At 37.5% G+C, this 20,531-nt stretch overlaps 1 protein-coding gene across 16 annotated transcripts in view; it reads left to right on the plus strand.

Moving 5' to 3' along the window:
• Positions 1 to 12: 12 nt before the first annotated feature.
• The window catches only part of SCLT1 (sodium channel and clathrin linker 1), a 239,554-nt gene continuing 219,035 nt past the window's right edge, over positions 13 to 20,531 (plus strand). For 9 of the 16 annotated variants that reach the window (XR_015144271.1, XR_015144273.1, XR_015144272.1 and 6 more), the window contains exons 1-2: positions 445 to 584; positions 16,671 to 16,738. Coding sequence is in view for 5 of the 16 variants with exons in the window: in XM_086346742.1 (XP_086202868.1) it covers positions 551 to 584; positions 16,671 to 16,738 (102 nt within the window). In the remaining 11 variants the exon portion in view is untranslated. Of the gene's footprint in view, positions 585 to 16,670; positions 16,739 to 20,531 lie in introns of all 16 variants that reach the window. The other 7 variants (XR_015144274.1, XM_086346748.1, XM_086346751.1 and 4 more) reach the window with 6 other exon arrangements.

A 20,531-nucleotide genomic window follows, 5' to 3' on the forward strand; every position in this document is an offset into this window, starting at 1 on the left:
GATGACGTAGGCGCTGACGCCCGCGTGATGACGCAGGCGGCGTCACCGTCTCCAAGGAGCGGTCTGGGGCACCGGTTTCAAAGTCGCAGGGCGGGCCGAGTGGACTTCCGCTGCTGGCCCCGGGCTTCTCTGTCGTCCAGGCGTCGCTCCCTGCCCCTCCAAGGATGCCGCCGCCCGGCTGCCTGCTGGCTCTCTTGGCGCTCTCCTGAGTGGCCCGACACGACCCCGAGTGGCCCGTGGGACGTCCAATATATCCAGCCGCGTCCCTGGTCCTACTTGGCTGGGATTCGGGTGAACGTGAACAATTCACTTGGCGGGTCCGCAACAAACCTGAAATTTGGTGTCTCGCGTGACCGAGGGACTGTGCTGGGACTCGGGAGAAGGAGGCGCGGCTGGGCTGTTGACGCCGCGTGAGTAGGATGCAGATCACACCGCTCGAGTGCTGGACAACCTCCGGAGGTTTACCTTAGTTTTGCTTTCCCGCATTGCGAGCTTTGTGTCTTTTTGAGAAAAGTAAAGGTAGTGAAAGCTCCAAACAAATTGCATCCAAATGGCCACAGAAATCGACTTTCTGCGAGATCAAAGTAAGCTCCACATTCCTTTATTGAGAATTCTCATATGTAATGTTTAATGTCGTCATCGTTGACTAATACTATCTGAATGCCTGTTGGGTACGTGGTAATTTGTAAAAACTTAAAAGAAGTTAAGCTGCAGAAAAAGCTTGATGGTATATATGAGGATACGCATGCATTAAGCAGAAGCGTTTGGAAAATACTTAAGCCTACGAGGGACTCTGCTAGATGCACGTTTGTTATGCTCCTCACATGCTCTGGAGGAATTAGAGGGCTAATTGCCAGGAAGAGTTTCTAAGTCTGCAGTTAGAACCTGGAGGCACAGCTCCGGCCATTCGTCCAAAAGATATTTATTGAGCCCCACCTGTTTCTATTATGTGCCAGGCACTAGACAAGCATAGCTGCTATGAAGATAAGGAGGACTGTTCTACCCTCCAGTAATTTAATTTGAGGAGGGAAGTATACGATTTCTATAAATACATTGAAGTAACAGCAACTGTCAACTCTTTTGCCTCAGGTTTCTTACAGGGTTGGTCTAATGATTAAACGGCCTTTAAAATATGTCTAGGATTTAGAATAGTATCTGACATAGTGCTAACAAATATTAACTATTACAGGGTTATAATTTACTGTGGTTAAGGAAGGTACTATTTGGGCCGAAACTTGAAGTAAAATATAAATTTACTAGATAAAGAACTGTGTGGTTGAGAACAATATTTACAACATTGGAGGGATTAGGAATGTTTTGTTAAAAACTTTGAAGAAGGTTGGTTTGAATGAAATTTGATGTATACAGGGAAATGGCAAGTAGAGCTGAAAGGGAAGAATTTGGCCAGATGGCAAAGGGCCTTTCTGCTGTGTTTTCAGGAGTTGGAATCATTGCACAGGTTATAGAAATCACTGAAAGGAATCCAATTGAGAATAACTGGATCAGTTTGTGGTTTATTTGAAAAACCCAGCTGGCTGTTATGAGGAACATGCATTACAGCAAGTGCAGTCAGGTGATTGTTGTTATTATCCAGGTAAGAAGTGAGCTAAGGTAGGTATAGTGAGATTGGAGATGAAAGGATTTGGAAGAAAGAGGTATAGGGCAACTTAAGGTTTTTGGCTTGCTTGAGCAGCAGGGAAAATGGGGGAGGGAGGGGAGGAAATGGTACATTACATTTTGGAAACGCCATAGGCCAGTGGTTGAGAACTCAGCCTCTGGATTCAGTCTGTCTAGGCTCTGTGTTACCTCTGTCTCTTTTGTATGTTTTTTGACCTTGGGCGGGTTACTGAGCTTCTCTGTGCCTCAAATTTCTTGTCAAATGGGTGTAATAGCACATGGTGGTGTTTTGAAGGTTAAATGAGATGATGCAAATAAAGCACTTAGCATGGTGTCTAGCACATTTTAGGTGCACACTTTATATTATCTAAAATCATTAATGACATATATGACACTATAACATTATAGTTGTTTCTTAGGTTTGATGTGGGAATATCCTTCAGCCCATAAAGAGGACTAGCTCACCATCGTCTGAGTGGTGTGGGACAAGAAATTGGTGGAGAGAAGTTTGGTTGGGGCGGGAGAGTTCCTGAGACACTCATAAACTATGTTGTAGAGAAATGCACCAGCCAGAATTCTTAAATAAAACTGAAGTCCAAATACCAGAGAGAACGATAGAAGCCATGGTAAATTATTTCTTGAAAAATGAATGGTAGTTCACCAGAAGAGAAGTGCGTGGAAGAAGGGAATTTTCAGAGGGACCAAAGAAGCAAAGGCTCGGAGGCTTGAAGTAACTCCTTATTCAGGAAATTGGAGCATGGAATAGCAAGGTTTGTAGGAAGAGATGAAAATGAGTGTCGGATGTCTATGAATCTCCCCTTTTTCCCTTTAGACCTCGTATGCCAGTTATAATTGGTGGGTGACCAGATTAGTTGATTAGCTAAACACCAGCTCAAGTAAATACAGAAAGCTTACCCTTCTCCCACCTACCTCTGACCTTCTCTTCATTGACTTCTATTGATTTTGAGCCTCATTTAATTTGTTACAGCATATTTGCAGTACACCATTCTTCCACCTGGAAAATCCCGTGGATGGAGGACGCTGGTAGGCTGTAGTCGGTGGGGTCCCTAAGAGTCGGACACGATTGAGCGACTTCTCTTTCACTTTTCACTTTTATGCACTGGAGAAGGAAATGGCAACCCACTCCAGTGTTCTTGCCTGGAGAATCCCAGGGACGGGAGCCTGGTGGGCTGCCATCTATGGGGTCGCAGAGTCGGACACGACTGAAGCGGCTTAGCAGCAGCAGCAGCAGATTTAATACAGAGTCTTTCAGATTTTCTACATTGACAGTCTTTTCATCTGTAAATAGACTGTCTTCTTCCTTTCCACTTGTGAATGCCTTTCATTTCATTTTCTTACCTTATTGTACTTACTGAAACCTCCAGTACAGTGTTGAGCCAAAGTGGTTGAAGTAGACATCCTTGTATTGTTCTTGATTTTAGGAAGAAAGTATCTGTTTTTCAAAATTAAATATGATACTAGCTGTAGTTTTTCCATAGATGTCCTTACTAGGTTGAGGATACTAATTTCTATTCTAGTTTTCTGAGAGTTTTTTAAATGAGAATGAATATTGGATTATTTTTTTCCAAATGCTTTTTCTACATTTTTTGAGATGATCAGATTTTTTTTTCAATTTTAGTTTTTTAATAGCGAGATTTATATAGATTACTTTTCAAGTGTTAAACTTGCCATTTTGGAATAAACTCCTCTTGGTCATAATGTATTATCTTTTTAATATATCGTTTAACATTGATTATCTTAAATGTATGTTTAAAATTTTCATGTCTGTGATGCTTTATAAAAAAAAAAAAAATTTTCCCCTAATGTCTTTGTCTCGTTTGGTGTCAAGATATGCTGGCCTCAGAATTACAAGTATTTGTCCTCTCCAGGTTTCTGGAAGATGTTTGTGTAGAATTGATATTTCTTCCTTAAATGTTTGATAGAATTTACTACTGAAGACAATTGAACCTAGAGCTTTCCTTGTGGAAGATTTTAAACTGTAAATTCAGTTCCTTCAATAGATACAAAGTTAGTACTTTGTTTACACAAGACATACCCTTCACAGATCTTACATATATATGGAGTTCTCTGTGCAGCTTTCTCTCCTATTCTTTGTCCTGCCAATTCTAGTTTACTTGGTTTGCACTGAGTCTCAGCTTCATCTCCTTAAATCAGAATCTGCTGATCTTTGCCTGCAATTTTCCTCCCTGTTTTCTGGCATGAAATGTCACACAGGTCATTCAGTTCAGTCGCTCAGTCGTGTCCAACTCTTTGCGACCCCATAAATTGCAGCACGCCAGGCCTCCCTGTCCATCATCAACTCCCGGAGTTCACTCAAACTCATGTCCATCGAGTCGGTGATGCTATCCAGCCATCTCATCCTCTGCCGTCCCCTTCTCCTCCTGCCCCCAATCCCTCCCAGCATCAGTCTTTTCCAATGAGTCAACTCTTTGCATGAGGTGGCCAAAGTATTGGAGTTTCAACTTTAGCATCAATCCTTCCAATGAACACTCAGGACTGATCTCCTTTAGAATGAACTAGTTGGATCTCCTTGCAGTCCAAGGGACTCTCAAGAGTCTTCTCCAACACCACAGTTCAAAAGCATCAATTCTTCAGCACTCAGCTTTCTTCACAGTCCAACTCTCACATCCATACATGACCACTGGAAAAACCATAGCCTTGACTAGACAGACCTTTGTTAGCAAAGTAATGTCTCTGCTTTTGAATATGCTATGTAGGTTGGTCATTAACTTTCCTTCCAAGGAGTAAGCGTCTTCTAATTTCATGGCTGCAGTCACCATTTGCAGTGATTTTGGAGCCCAGAAAAATAAAGTCTGCCACTGTTTCCACTTTTTCCCCATCTATTTGCCATGAAGTGATGGGACCAGATGCCATGGTCTTAGTTTTCTGAATATTGAGCTTTAAGCCAACTTTTTCACTCTCCTCTTTGACTTTCATCGAGAGGCTTTTTAGTTCCTCTTCACTTTCTGCCATAAGGGTGTCATCTGCGTATCTGAGGTTATTGATATTTCTCCCGGCAGTCTTGATTCCAGCTTGTGCTTCCTCCAGCCCAGCGTCTCTCATGATGTACTCTGCATATAAGTTAAATAAGCAAGGTGACAATATACAGCCTTGATGTACTTCTTTTCCTGTTTTTAGGCTGGGGCAATCATAGTGCTCACTTCATTTATTTTATGTTTGTCATTATCATTGCCTGATGTCTTGTACCTGGCAAACCACTGTTTTGTTTTTTTGGTGTGTCAGGTGGGAAAGTGGACTATGTTACTTTATCTTAAGCATGAGCAGAAGTCCTGTTCAATTTGCCCTACTTTTTAATCTTAAACACAAATACCTTACTCCCACTATAACTCTTCTTTGACCTCATCAAGACCCGTATTCTTTGAACCCTTCATTTTCTTTCATTTCCTTAATTCTTTTGCAGCTTTTTTTTTAATACAGGCTGTAACAGTTTTCCCCACTTTTATACAGTTTCCCCATTGATTCATCTGCTCTTTTGTTATTAATCTTAATGTGACCATGCCCCTGCTTTTGTGGAGCACACAATCAATAACAGCTTTTCCATAGCTTGCTTTTACATTTCTCATACCCATCTGTTCAATAGCCACAGATAAAAACCTCCTAGATAAGTGCCACCACAGTTTCTAGGTTAACTCATAAATAGTAAGTAATTGGGCTGGGGTTTGAACCCAGGCAATCTAGTTTGAACCCAGTGTTTTATGTTCTTTTCTGTCTGGCAAAGACACTTGTTTGAAAGAAAAATTATGGGCCTGTTTCACTTATGCACACAGAAACTAAAATCCTAAGTAAAATATTAATAGATTGAATCCATCAATGGCTATTAAGCTCATTTGTGTGTGTAAATATATAATACACATACAGTCACCTTCATATTGGATTCATCCCAGCAATGGAAGGGTGGTTAGCATTAGAAAATTATTAAGTATGTAAGAAAAGACCTAGATTAATAAAGAAACATATCAAATGTATGGATTAGAGCACTCAGTATAGTAAACATGTCAGTTCTCCCACAAATTAATGGATAGATTCAATGCAATCCAAAACCTCTATTTGACATGTTTTTAAAATCTATGTAGAAGAGCTGAAAATGGCCAAAAGAGTTCTAAAGAACATCAAGGTGGGAAATTTTATTTTATCAACTATAAGACATTATAAAAATCCAATTATTAAATCCAACTCTTTGCGACCCCATGGACTGTAGACAGCCAGGCCCCTCTGTCCATGGGATTTTCCAGGCAAGAATGCTGGAGTGGATTGCCATTTCCTTCTCCAGGGGATCTTCCGATCCAGGAATCAAACTTGCGTCTCCTGCATTGACAGGTGGATTGTTTACCACTGAGCCACCTGAGAAGCCCCTATTATACTGGTAGATAGATAAATACATAGATCAGCTAGCACAGAAACAGATGCATACATCCACAAACACTTGTTGTCTGAAAGAACGGGAAATACAAATCAGTGGGAGAGGGATAGACTGTTGAGCAAATGGTGCTAGGATAATTGGCTGTCTAAATGGGAAAGAAAAAATAATATCTTTCTCACACCATATAAAAAAATTATTGGTTGAAGGAATACATTCTCTCTAAACTTTCAGAAAAATAGTTAAGAGGATGTCTTTATGATCTCAGGATCGTGGATTTCTTCAGCAAACATTTTTGATTGAAAGGAAAATATATATGAATAGACTGCATTAGAAGTAAAAACCTGGATATCTCAAGAAACATCTTCAATATAATGACTGCCCCAGCCACAGGGAGGGAGAATATACTTAAAGTAAATATAGTGAAGTGTTGATTATCATCCACAATTTAAAAAGGTCTTTCATGAACAAAAATACATTCACACTAATAGAAAAAATAAAACCTGATGAAGTACTAAAAATATGAAAATGTCAATCTCATCAGTAATCCAGAAAATGCAAACTATAAAGTAAAATAAGTGCTTGTTGAATGAAGGAAATGGTAGATGATTCACATTACAGTAAAATTTCCTCCAGTTTAAAGCAGTCTGTGAAGATTGTTTTCCCTCGTTGATGCATAATTGACTTCTTAACCTATTTCACTTACTGAGATGTCAGATGTAGTATTTTTTCTTACTTAAAACCTTATCAAAAAGCAGTAGTTTGTGTTACTGCTAGAGACCAGACCCTAATTTTAGTGCCATGTGTCAGGTAACTCTTAAAAATTCTGAGGATAACAATAAAAATGAATAATTCTTTTTAAACTTAATAAAAGTTAAAAATGGTTTAACTTATTAATACTTTGTAATTACCTATTTTTTCCTCAGAATGATGTCTTGTTTGTGTACCTGCTCATTTGTGTCCTTACTTTGTGACTCCATGGACTGTAGCCCACAAGACTCCTGTGTCCATGGAATTCTTCAGGCAAGAATACTGGAGTGGGTTGCCATTTTCTTTTCCAACATATGTGTCATGTTTCTCCACTAAATTATGTATGCTTTCAAGGAAGGAACTATTATCTGAAGTTAACAGTGTAGTACATTTTGTGTGTGTACATTATATATATATATATAAATTTGTATATAGGTAATATGTATGTTCATATATATGTATATTTGCTTATGTGTGACATGCAGAAAAATAGAGAAAATAAATATAAAGCTTAGAGGATTATTACAAAGCTCAAAACTCATATAATCATAACCCAGGCCAAAAAACAGAACACTGCTGGCATCCCAGATGACCACTTGTGACTATACCCATTTCCTGCTCCCCAAAGATAAAGATAATATCTGTAATTTTACACTGTAAAAGCTGTTTTGCTTGTGATTAAAATTTATGTTAATAGAGTCATAAACTATGTTGCCTTCTGCATTTGGTATCTTTCATTTAATACTATGTTTTGAGATTTCTTCATATTCTTGCATGTAGATGTAGTATACTCATTTTAATTACTGTAGAATATTATAGTTTATAAATTTATCATTTTTTTCCATTCTTTTGATATATACTTGCAGATGTTTCCATTTTGGGGGCCATTGAGAATAATGCTGTTATCAGTGTTTTCTGTCATATGTGAAGAACTGACTCACCGGAAAATACCCTGATGTTGGGAAAGATTGAGGGCAGGAGGAGAAGGGAAATGACAGAGTATGAGATGATTGGAGGGCATCACTGACTCGATGGACATGAGTTAGAGTAAGCTCTGGGAGTTGGTGATGGACAGGGAAGCCTGTTGTGCTGCAGTTCATAGGGTGGTAAAGAGTGGGACAAGACTGAGCAACTGAACTTGGGTAGTATAGTCATTTTCACAGTATTGAGTCTTCCAATCCAAGAACATGGTGTATCTCTCTGTCAACTCAAATCAGTCTTTGAGTTCTTTCATCAGTGTCTTAACAGTTTTTTGAGTACAGATCTTTTACCTCCTTAGGTAGATTTATTCCTAGGTATTTTATTCTTTTGTTGCAGTGATAATTGGGGTTATTTCCTTAACTTCTCTTTTAGATCTTTTGTTATTTATTAGTGTACAGGAATGCAAGAGGTTTCTGTGCATTGATTTTGTATTTTACCAGATTCATTGATTAGCTCTTGTAGTTTTCTAGTGGCATCTTTAGGATTCTCTGTGTATCGTAGAATGTCATCTGCAAACAGTGACAGTTTTTCTTCCCAGGTCTTCATTTCACATAGAATTGATTTTTATGAATAATGGTTTGTTCTTTTCTACAAGCATATCCAGCTGACCTGGAACCACTTACAAAAAGATTGTGCTCCCCTCTTTATTACTCTGAAGTGCCCTTTGATCACAGTTGAAGTGCTCATATATATGAGAAATATACCCACATGGGTATATTTCTGGATCCTGCATTCTCTTCCATAAGTTAGTTTTGTTTATATAACTATCACACAGTCTAAATGCCAATAACTTTTTAATAAATCTTGATCTCTGGTTGAACAAGTCCTCCCCCCTTGTTCTTCTTTCACAAAATATTGTTTTTCTTATTGCATTTCTACCTATATTTTTATTTTTTATGTTTTTTATGGATAGGGCATCATGCTATTTTAATTTGCTTTTCCCTAATGCACAATGCTTATTGTTTTCCAGTAATTCCCCAATGTCAATCAACTAATACATGCTTATTTCCCATCTCTATATATTATTCTAAAAGATGGCTACACATAGTCCTATTTAATTTGGAGTGTTTGATTTCTTATTGTGGATTTTTTTCCTGGTTTTTTGAGTACCTTGCATGCAAACTGTTCTCCGGTTATGTGTTTTGAAAATGTATTCTCATAGCCAGAGGTTTGTCTTTCCATTCTTTAAACATTGTCCTTCACAAAGTAAGCAGTTTACATTTAATAAAGTCCATATTAGCAATTTTTTCTTTCATGGGTTGTGCTTCTTGTGTTGTATATGAAAATGAATTGTCAAAGTATAACTCATGTAGATTTTCTGTTTTCCACTATAGTTTTGGTAGTTTCATATTTTGTATTTAAGACAATGAAGGATTTTTAATGAATTTCTAAGATGCAGAGTTTGTGTCTTTACTTTCTTATGGTTCTCCATTTGTATCTTCCTCATTTGTTGATGATGACTAAAGACTTAAAAGTCTATATTTTCTGTGTTACTGTGCTTTTTATTCCTTTGGCCAAGGTCAAGTTGTCTGAGTTTGCATGTGTATACTAGTGGGCTCTATTCTGTTCCATCTATCTTTGTTTTTATTTGTTTAAAATATGATGCTCTCTTGATTATTTTAGCTTTCTAGAAAATCTTGAAGTCAGAAAGTGTGAGTTCATCAACTTCATCAGTATTGTCTTCACTGCTCAATGCAGTGTTTAAATCAACACTGCATTAAATCAATTGTTTAATATCTACAAAATAATCTGCTGAGTTTTTTATTGCGATTGTATTGGTCTTTAAGTCAATTTAAGAGGAATTGCCATCTTAATATTGTGGGTTTTGGTGATTAACAAAAACTATATCTCAATTGATTTTTTTTCATTGCTTTCAAGAATGTTTCTTATCTTTTTTCTTTAAAAGAAAATCATTCAATTTATTGAAAGAATAAAAGAACCAGTCCATCTATTTTCCTCTGGCTCCCTCTACCCCCACCCTCCACTTCTTACAGTCACCAGTCTGTTCCCTGTATCTGTGAGCTTGGTTTCTTTCTTTTCATGTGATATTTGTCTTTCTCTGTTATTTACTTAACTTCAAAATACTCTGAAGATCCATTCATATTGTCACAAATGGCAAGACTTCTTTCTTTTTTATGGCTAAGTAATAGTCCATTGTATGTATACCACAATTTATTTATTTATCCAACAATAGAAATTTAGGTTGTTTCCATATCTTGGCTATTGTAAATAATGCTGTAGTGAACATGTGGTGCATATCTTTTCAAATTATTGTTTTCATTTTCTTTAGATAAATACTCAGAAATGGAACTGCCAGATCATACTGTAGTTCTGCTTTTAATTTTTTGAGGAACTAAAACCTCCAGACCTTCAAAATAGTTGTACCGATTTCTATTTACATTTTTACCAATAATACACATCTCCACATCTTCACCAACACTTGTTATTTCTTTTTTTTTTTTGATAATTGCCATTCTAATGGGAATGAGGTGATATCTTATTGTGGTTTTAATTTGCATTTTCTTGATGATTAGTGATGTTGAATATCTTTTCATGTCTGTTGGCCATCTGTTTGCTTTGGGAAAATGTCTATTGAGATCTTCTGCCCGTTTTTTAATCCAGTTTTGTGTCTTTTTTGTGGCTATTGAGTTGTGTGAGGTTCTTTGTATATTTTGGATATGTTCCCATTATCAGGTATATGATTTGCAGTTATTTTCTCTCATTGAGGGTAGGTTGCCTTTTCATTTTATTGATAGCTTTCTTTGCTATGCAGGTGCTTTTTCCTAAGAAGTTTCAAATGAAACTGCATTTTCACAATGAGTCAGTTCAGAATACTTTTCAATTTGTTCTGTCATTCATCCTGAGACCAATAGGTTATTGAAAGGTAATTTCTTACATAACGGATATTTTTCTGATATTTTTGTCTCTCGATTCTGGCCTAATTTTGCTATTATCAGGTAATGTACTCTTTGGCTTTCCAGGGGAGCAAAAGAAAGTTTCCTGTACCCTTATAGATTGTTGCCTGTGACCCCCTATTATAAAAGACAGACTAATAGGAGAAAACAAACAAGTTTAATAACATGTTTACCTTCTGTATACATTCTGAAAATGTTTTTTTAACACTGTAGCTTGGGCATTTAAAGGAGTTTTTCTGGGTCACTGATGTATACAGTGACCCAGAAAAACTCCTTTAAATGGCAAAGCTACAGTGTTAAAAAACATTTTCAGATAAAGACAAAAGGAGATATTGAAAAAGACGGTGAGCGGTTACAAGAAGTTACCAAGAAAAGTACAGTAAACAAGAGTAAAATTGTTACACAGATTTAAGTCATTACCTTGGGCTTCTCCAGTGGCTCAGATGGTAAAGAATCTGCCTACAGTGCAGGAGAAGACCTGGATTCGATCCCTGGGTAGCGAAGACACCCCTGGGGAAGGGAATGGCTGCTCACGCCAGCATTCTTGCCTGGAGAATTCCATGCATAGAGGAACCTGTCAGGCTGCTGTCTATAGGGTCGCAAAGAGTCAGACACAACTGAGTGACTAAGGCTTTCAGGGCTTCCCTCTGGCTCAGACAGCGAACATCTACTTGCCATGCGAGAGAACCAGGTTTGATCCCTGGGTTGGGAAGATCTCCTGAAGAAGGAAATGTCTGCCCACTCCAGTATTCTTGCCTGGAGAATTCCACGGACAGTAAAGAGCCTGTCAAGCTGCAGTCCATAGGGTCACAAAGAGTCGGACGTGACTGAGCGACTAACACTTTCTCTCTCTGGTATAAAGAGGGGGACGTGCTTACAAATGGAATTTTTCCTCATAAATGTAAATATCTTTAACAAAAGGGTAACTTCTACTCAATTTTTCAAAGCTTTTCCTATTCTGTTTCTTAAGAATTATCAGCCTAAAATACTTCTTATGCCAAAGAGATGTATTTTAGGGTGGTATATTCTCTTCAGTTTAAGTCTTTTGAAAGTTAAGATTTACTCTTATTTGAAGTTTTAGTTTTTCTTCTTTTTTTAACTGAAGTCTACTTGCTGCACAATATTATATGTTATGAGTGTACGTTATAGTGATTTGCAACTTTAAAGGTTATATTCTGTTTATAAAGTTTTGACTATATTCTCCATATTATACAATATATTCTTGTAGCTTTTTTGTACCTAAGGCGCTGTACCTCTTACTCCCCTACCTCAGTCTAGCCTCCCCCTCTTCTTACTGGTAACCACAAATTTGTTCTCTATATCTGTAAGTCTGCTTCTTTTAGATTATATTCACTCACTTGTTGTATGTTTTAGATTCCACATGTAGGTGATATCATACAACAATTGTCTTCTGACTTATTTCACTTAGCATAATAATCTCCAGTTCCGTCCATATTGCTGCAAATGACAAAATTGCCCTCTTTTTATGGTGGAGTTGTATTCCATCTTTATCTATTCATCCATTAATAGGCACTTAGGTTGTTTCTATATATCTTGGCAATTGCAAATAATGCATGTTATGAATATTGGGGTGCATGTATGTTTTCAAACTAGTGTTTTTGTTTTTTATGGATATGCACCCAGGAGTGGAATTGCTGGGTCACGCAGTAGTTCTATTTTTAGTTTTTTGAGAAGCCTTTATACTGTTTTTTTTTTTTTCTTTTTACAATGACTGGAACAATTTAACATTCTCACCAACAGGGTAAGAGGGTTTCCTTTTCTCCACATACTCATCAGCATTTGTTATCTGCGTTCTTTTTGATGATGATCATTCTGACAGGTGTGAGGTGATCTCAGTGTGGTTTTGATTTGCAATCCGTGATAATTAGTGATGTTGAGCATCTTTCTATGTGCCTATTGGCCATCTACATTTCCTCTTTGGAAAAAATGTGTTTGTTATTTATGCCCACTTTTTAATCACGTTATTTGTTTCTTGATGTTGAGTTGTTTGAGCTGTTTATGCATGTTGGATATCAGTCCCTTAATCGCCATATGATTTGTAAATATTATCTCCCACCTTGTAGATTGTCTTTTCATTTTTGCCCTTGCTGGGCAAAAGCTTTTAAGTTCAGTAAGGTCTCATTAGTTGATTTTTGGTTTTATTTCCTTTGCCTTAGCAGACATATCCAAAACAATATTGCTTCAATTTATGTCAAGTGTGTTCTGACTTTGTTCTCCTTTAGAAGTTTTATGGCTTCCAGTCTTACATTTAGGTCTTTAATCTGTTTTGAGTTTATTTTTGTATATGGTGTCAAGAGATGTTCTAATTTTGTTCTTTTACATGTAAGCTGTCCAGTTTTCCCAGCACCATTTATTGAAGCAACTGTCTTTTCTCTATGGTGTAGTCTTACCTCCTTTGTCATAGGTTAATTGAACATAAGAGTATGAGTTTATTTCTGGGCTCTCTATCCTGTTGCATTGATCTATGTTGTCTGCTTTTGTGTAGTACAATATTGTTTTGATTACTGTAACTTTGTAGTATAGTCTGAAGTCGGGGATCATGATTCCTTACCTCTGTCTTCTTTGTCGAGATTGTTTCGGCTAGTCAGAATCTTTTGTGTTTCCATGCAAATTTTACAATTATTTGGTCTAGGCCTATGAAAAATGCCATTGACATTTTGATAGGGATTGCATTGAATCTGTAGATTGTCTGGAGTAGTATGGTGATTTTTAACAATATTGACTCTTCCAATCCAGCTTCATAGTATATCTTTTTATATATTTATGTCTTAAGTTTCTTTCCTCAGTATCATATAGTTTTTAGGATACAGGTTTTTTTCTTTATTCCTATTTTATTTTGATATAATGGTCAGTAGTTCAGTTCAGTTGCTCAGTCATGTACAACTCTTTGCGACCCCATGGACCACAGCACACCAGGCCTCCCTGTCCATCGCCAACTTCTGGAGTTTACTCAAACTCATGTCCATTAAGTCAGTGATCCCATCCAACCATCTCATCCTCTGTAGTCCCCTTTTCCTCCTGCCCCCAATCCCTCCCAGCATCAGGGTTTTTTCCCATGAGTCAGTTTTTTGCATCAGGTGGCCAAAGTATTGGAGTTTCAGCTTCAGCTTCAGTCCTTCCAATGAATATTCGGGACTTATTTCCTTTAGGATGGACTGGTTGGATCTCCTTGCACTCCAAGGGACTCTTTAGAGTCTTCTCCAACACCACAGTTCAAAAACATCAATTCTTCGACACTCAGCTTTCTTTATAGTCCAACTCTCACATCTATACATGACTACTGGAAAAACCATAACTTTGACTAGACAGACCTTTGTTGGCAAAGTAATGTCTCTGCTTTTTAATATGCTGTCCAGGTTGGTTATAACTTTTCTTCCCAGGAGCAAGTGTCTTAATTTCATGGTGGCAGTCACCATCTGCAGTGATTTTGGAGCCTAGAAAAATAAAGTCAGTCACTGTTTCCACTGTTTACCCATCTGTTTGCCGTGAAGTGATGGGACTGGATGCCATGATCTTAGTTTTCTGAATGTTGCTTTTTAAGCCAGCTTTTTCACTCTCCTCTTTCACTTGCATCAAGAGGCTCTTTAGTTCTTCTTCACTTTCTGCCTTAAGGGTGGTGTCATCTGCATATCTGAGGTTATTGATATTTCTCCTGGCAATCTTGATTCCAGCTTGTGCTTCATCCAGCCCAACATTTCTCATGATGTACTCTGCATATAAGTTAAATAAACAGGGTGACAATATACAGCCTTGACGTACTCCTTTCCATATTTGAAACCAGTCTGTTGTTTCATGTCCAGCTCTAACTGGTGCTTCCTGACCCGCATACAGATTTCTCAGGAGGTAGGTCAGATGGTCTGGTATTCCCATCTCTTTAAGAATTTTCCAGAGCTTGTTGTGGTCCACACAATCAAAGGCTTTGGCATAGTCAATGAAGCAGAAGTAGATATTTTTCTGGAAGTCTCTTGCTTTTTTGATGATCCAGTGGATGTTGGCAATTTGATCTCTGCTTCCTAATGGTAAATGGGATTGTTTCCTTAATTTCTTTTTCTGATACTTCGTTTTAAGTGTCTAGAAATGTAACAGATTTCTGTATATTACTTTTATATCTGGCAACTTTACCAAATTCATCGATAAATCCTGGTAGTTTTCTGGTGGCATCATTAGGATTTTCTATATATAGTATCATGTCATTTACAAACAGTGACAGTTTTACTACTTTTCCAATTTGGATTCCTGTTATTTCCTTTTCTTCTCTGATTGCTGTGGCCAGGACTTCCAAAACTATGTTGAATAAAAGTGGCAAGAGTTCCTGATCTTAGAGGAAGTACTGTAAGGTTTTCATTGTTGAATATGATGTTAGCCATGGGTTTGCCATGTATGACCTTTATTGAGTTGAGGTATGTTTCCTGTATGGCTGTTTTCTGAGGATTTTTTATCGTAAATGGATGTTGAATTTTGTTGAAATGTTTTTCTACATCTATTGTGTTGATCATATGGTTTTTATTCTTCAATTTGTTAATGTGGTATATCACATTGATATTTATGGATATTGAAAAATCCTTGGGATGAATCCCATCTAAATATTCAAAAACTCAAGAGACTTACTCTTTTGTCAGCAAATTATCAGTTTTAAATGTTCCATGTGATCTTGAAAGAATGAGTTTTGTATATTTGTTGGGTGCTGTGTTCTATTGTGGGGCTTCCCACATAGCACAGTGGTAAAGAATCAGCCTGCCAATGCAGGAGATGCAGGAGAGCTAGGTTCGATCCACTAGTCAGGAAGGAGGAGGAAATGGCAACCTACTCCAATATATTTGTATGGAAAATTCCATGGGCAGAGGAGCCTGGTGGACTATACAGTCCATGGAGTTGCAAAGAGTCAGACATGACTGAGAGACAGAGCGCACATATACACACATGTTCTATTGGGGCTTCTTAGGTGGCTAGTGGTAAAGAATCCTCCTTCCAGTCCTGGAGATGAGGGGATATGCACGTTCAATCCCTGGGCTGGGACGATCCCCTGGAGGAGTAAATGGCAGCCCACTCCAGTATTCCTGCCTGGATAATCCCATGGATAGTGAGGCCTGGTAGGCTATAGTCTGTGGGGTCACAAGGGGTTGGATATGACTGAGTGACTGAGCACGCATGCATGCATGTTCTATTGTATTGCTTTTCTTGCTTCAAATGGAAATATTATCTTGTAGTTTCTGAGAGTCTTTGGCTCTTCTGGACCTTCTTTTCCATTGTGTCTTGCCTTTTCCTTTTTAATTTGAATGCTTAGTCTTAGAGTTTCTCCTCTGTGTGGAGGTTTGTTCTGAAAGAGAATTTCAGCAGTTTTTAACTTCTAAAGAAGTATACTTTAGTCTTATTCTCCAACTCTTTTCACATCTAGTAGCAGGAATAAAAAAATAAATGTGGAAGGTACTTTTTCTTGACCTCTAAGAATCTGAAGAGCAAGCCCAGAGAGACTGAGAATTAAAACTTTCAGAATCAGAAAAATTTGTTCTTTTAGCTGTTCTTTTTCCCATTGGTAGTAATTATTTGGGAGAAGGCAATGGCAGCCAACTCCAATACTCTTGCCTGGGAAATGCCATGTACCCTGGTAGGCTATAGTCCATAGGGTCGCTAAGAGTTGCACACAACTGAGCGACTTCACTTTCACTTTTCACTTTCATGCACTGGAGAAAGAAATGGCAACCCACACCAGTATTCTTGCCTGAAGAATCCCAGGAATAGGGGAGCCTGGTGGGAGGCCGTCTATGGGGTCACACAGAGTCGGACATGACTGACGTGACTTAGCAGGAGCAGCAGTAATTATTTGACTTAGGTGTATAGACTATCTAAATTCTAAAATGATATCTTCAGAATGATTTATTTTGAACAGCAGTGGAGACTAACAGTTTTGCATTGGATATATCAAATAATATCTACTTTATTTCTGTCTTTCAAAGTTGAACATTACAAATTGGTTTTTTTTGTTTCAGACCAAAGACTAAATGAAACCCTTAGGCGGTATCAAATGGAAAATTTTTTCAAATATTCAACAGTACAGGTATGTAAATTAAATTGGGGTCTAACAAATTAAGTTCAAACTTGGTTGTAAATATTTCTGTATTTGACAAGTGTAGAATAAATGCTACTTAGGATTATTCCATGTGAAGTTGCCTATAGCACTTGAAAATTTTTCTTACAACTCTGATTCCTGTAAGAAAGCAAAGTTGTTCTTGTTTAATGACTATAAATTCTTTGACCATAGAAATTGCCTTTGTCCCCACCAGAGTTTGAGCTTACAATATATGTATATGGTGTTAAAATGTCAGAATTGTAAAATGAGAATTCATTAGACTTTTGAAACATCCCAGAATTGTTATTAGGATACATCCAGTTATAAACTTTAACTCTCAATTCTCATAAATTTAACAGAAGCATGAACTAACTCAGAATAAGAAATAATATAAGGCATTATTTTAATTTTTTTTCTTGGGCATTTTTATTTAAATATTGTATTAATTTTTTTTTGACCAATAAAGTATACTTACTGGTACAATCTGAGTTACAGGATATTAAAAGAAAAATAGCTCCTAGGTTACTGAATCAGTAAAGAAATACTTTGCTTTTGACATAAATAAATCTTATAATTAAAACTGCAATTGCTTTTAAGGTATTAAAAGGAAGTTGTTTTTTTAAGATACTAGGTGATAGAGAATCTCATGATCCACTAGCCTCGACATTTTGCTCAGATTCGTAGGTTCTTTTGCTTCTGCTTGATGTCAAATGGAAATATCCCTGAAGGGAGGATTCAAACAAAAGATTGATTTTAAAGCCTGAGTAAACCTCTGAGTATGGAATTGCATCCTGTCTCCTGAAATCTGGCTGACCTGATTACGAAAGATGGTTTTACCAAATAAAATTATTGACTGTAGGTAGCCCTTTATGTTGGAGAAGGCGATGGCACCCCACTCCAGTGTTCTTGCCTGGTGAATCCCAGGGATGGCGGAGACTGGTGGGCTGCCGTCTCTGGTGTCGTAGAGAGTCGGACACGACTGAAGCGACTAAGCAGCAGCAGCAGCAGCAGCCCTTTATGTGCACCTTCACTGTGTACTGTTAATTTTGTTTGTTTTTGGCTGCACTGGTCTTCACTGCTTTGCAAGGACTGTCTCTAGCTGCGGTGAGCGGGGGCTACTCTTTGTTGCTATATGTGGTCTTCTCATTTCGAAGCACAGGCTTTAGGCGTTTAAGCTTCAGTATTGCAGCATGTGGGCTCAGAAGTTGTGATGTGCGGGCCCTAGAGCTTGCAGCTCTCAGTAGTTGTGGCACATGGGCTTAGTTGCCCGTGCATCAGCAGGCAGATTTTTATCCACTGTGTCACCATAGAAGTTTATATATCCTGTGATTATAATTAAAGCTGACGGTAACATACTAAGTAGGGACAGGTTTTCCCTTACTTCATTAGAGTACTCTTTGGTAAAATTATGTAGCTCCTTTAATTCTTTGAAGGTACATGTCCTTACATGTACTATTGTCAGTCATACAGTCAAATCTTAATTTTTATTTCTTATTTTTCATATTAGTATATCGTTACTGCCTAAGATTCCTTTGCGCAGTATGCCTTCTCTTCAGAACATGTTGCTGTCTCAAGACTCCAGTCCCCACAGTCTTGCCTTTCACTATATACTTTGTATTAGTGAGTGGGAGGTGATAGGGAGCTTGAGAGGGAGTTTAATTTGATTTCTAGCATAAAGGTCCCGGAGAAGGCAATGGCACCCCACTCCAGTACTCTTGCCTGGAAAATCCCATGGATGGAGGAGCCTGGTAGGCTGCAGTCCATGGGGTCGCTAAGAGTCGGACACGACTGAGAGACTTCCCTTTCACTTTTCACTTTCCTGCATTGGAGAAGGAAATGGCAACCCACTCCAGTGTTCTGGCCTGGAGAATCCCAGGGACGGGGGAGCGTGGTGGGCTGCTGTCTATGGGGTTGCACAGAGTCGGACACGACTGAAGTGACTTAGCAGCAGCAGCAGCATAAAGGTCCGTATCCTTGGCCATATGCAGTTCACCTTGGGGGATTTTTCACCCCAGAAACCATTATTCTGGTTTCTGATAAAATACTCAGAAGGAGTTTTCTTTTGTTGTTGGTGTTTTTTTTGTTTTGTTTTTGCTTTCTCTTTGTTTCATAGTAAAGGAAGAGAGAGGTAGGAGTTAACTGTTCATTATCAAAGAGTAAGTGGGACCAGGTGCACTGGCTCAGATCTCGTTCCTATAATTTTAGTTGTTGCTACTAGCAACAGAAATTCTTCATAAATTTGTTTGCCCGTTTTGTTTAGCTGCATTTCCCAAGTTCCTAGAATAATTTTTGTTATATACTCAATAAATATTTGTTGAATTAATGGGACAACTATAACCTTCCTCTTCTTCCCTCCTACCTACTTTTCTTCCAACATTGTGTGAGCTCTGTTGCCAGATATAATGAAAGTGGAGATGTAAAAAGTCACGATCAGCTTGAGAAATATAAATAGTTCATGCTTTTTGTTCTGTTTTTAAAGGTAAAATCCTAGTGAACTGTCCTTTTTTCTCATACTAGGTACTGTAAAATTGCCAGGACTTGTGTTAAATGGACATATTTTTGTGAAACCCTTTTTCCAATATCGAAAAAACCTGCAGTAGTTTGATATTTCTTATATTTTAAGTTGGTACTTCAAGGATAATTTTTACAGGAACTGTATTCTAAGTAAAAGCTAAAATTCTTTAGTATTGTTACCATGTAATGATCATTGAGACTTCTTTTGGATCAAAATAAGTTCTGTGAATTGCCTTAAGATTTTTTTATATAGCATTGTTTCTTAAGAAAATACAAGATCTAATACCTTTATAATAAATAGTAATACTTAAATTCTGTGGATTTAAATGGAAAGAGTCTTCCAGTGTCTTTAATAGCTTATATATTTAATATATTTGGTTCCTAATACCTTCATAATTCATTCTTTTTTTTTTTTAATTTTATTTTATTTTTAAACTTTACATAATTGTATTAGTTTTGCCAAATATCAAATGAATCCGCCACCGGTATACATGTGTTCCCCATTCATTCTTTAAAAAACCTTTTCCCTTATAATTTTATATAACTTTCTAAAGATATTTTATTATAATTTGTACTTTATACTGGACTTATGGTTGATTTACAATGTTGTTAGTTTCAAATACAGCAAAGTGATTCAATTATACATAAACATATATCCATTCTTTTTCAGATTCCTATCCCATATGGGTTATTATGAGATAGTGAGTAGAGTTCCCTGTGCTATACAGTTGGTGCTTGTTGACTGCCTGTGTATAGTATCATATATATATTAATCCCAAACTCCTGATTTATTCCTCTCCCCACCTTTCCCGATTGATAGCCATAAGTTTTTTTTTTGACATCTGTTTCTGTTTTGTGAATAAGTTCATTTGTATTATCTTTTTAAATTCTACATACAAGTGATATCATATGATTTTTGTCTTTTCTGCACCTTGGTCACTTAGTATGATAATCTCTGGGTCCATCCATGTTGCTGCAAATGGTATTGTTTCCTTCTTTTTATTTTGAAGAACTAGTTAGCATTATTCAAAAATTAAAAAATCAGCTGCACTAGGAGGGGCTGTACAAAACGGAAGATTTTTATGTATAGAAGGAGAGGAGGTAGCAAAAGGTATTAGCAAAGGAAAAGAAAGGATTATTTCAGGCCAGGCTGTCTTCTAATGGGGGACTGACACTCCAGGGGCCTTTTTCATGCAGTTACTTCATTAGTACTAATTAGGAAATTTCAGGTGGACTGTTTTAAAGGTCACATCTCTAGGAGGGATTG

This window comes from Bos grunniens, chromosome 17 (assembly GCF_055505025.1).
Source record: "Bos grunniens cultivar Pamir isolate PY7600 chromosome 17, Bosgru_T2T1.0, whole genome shotgun sequence".
Classification (NCBI taxonomy): Eukaryota; Metazoa; Chordata; class Mammalia; order Artiodactyla; family Bovidae; genus Bos; species Bos grunniens.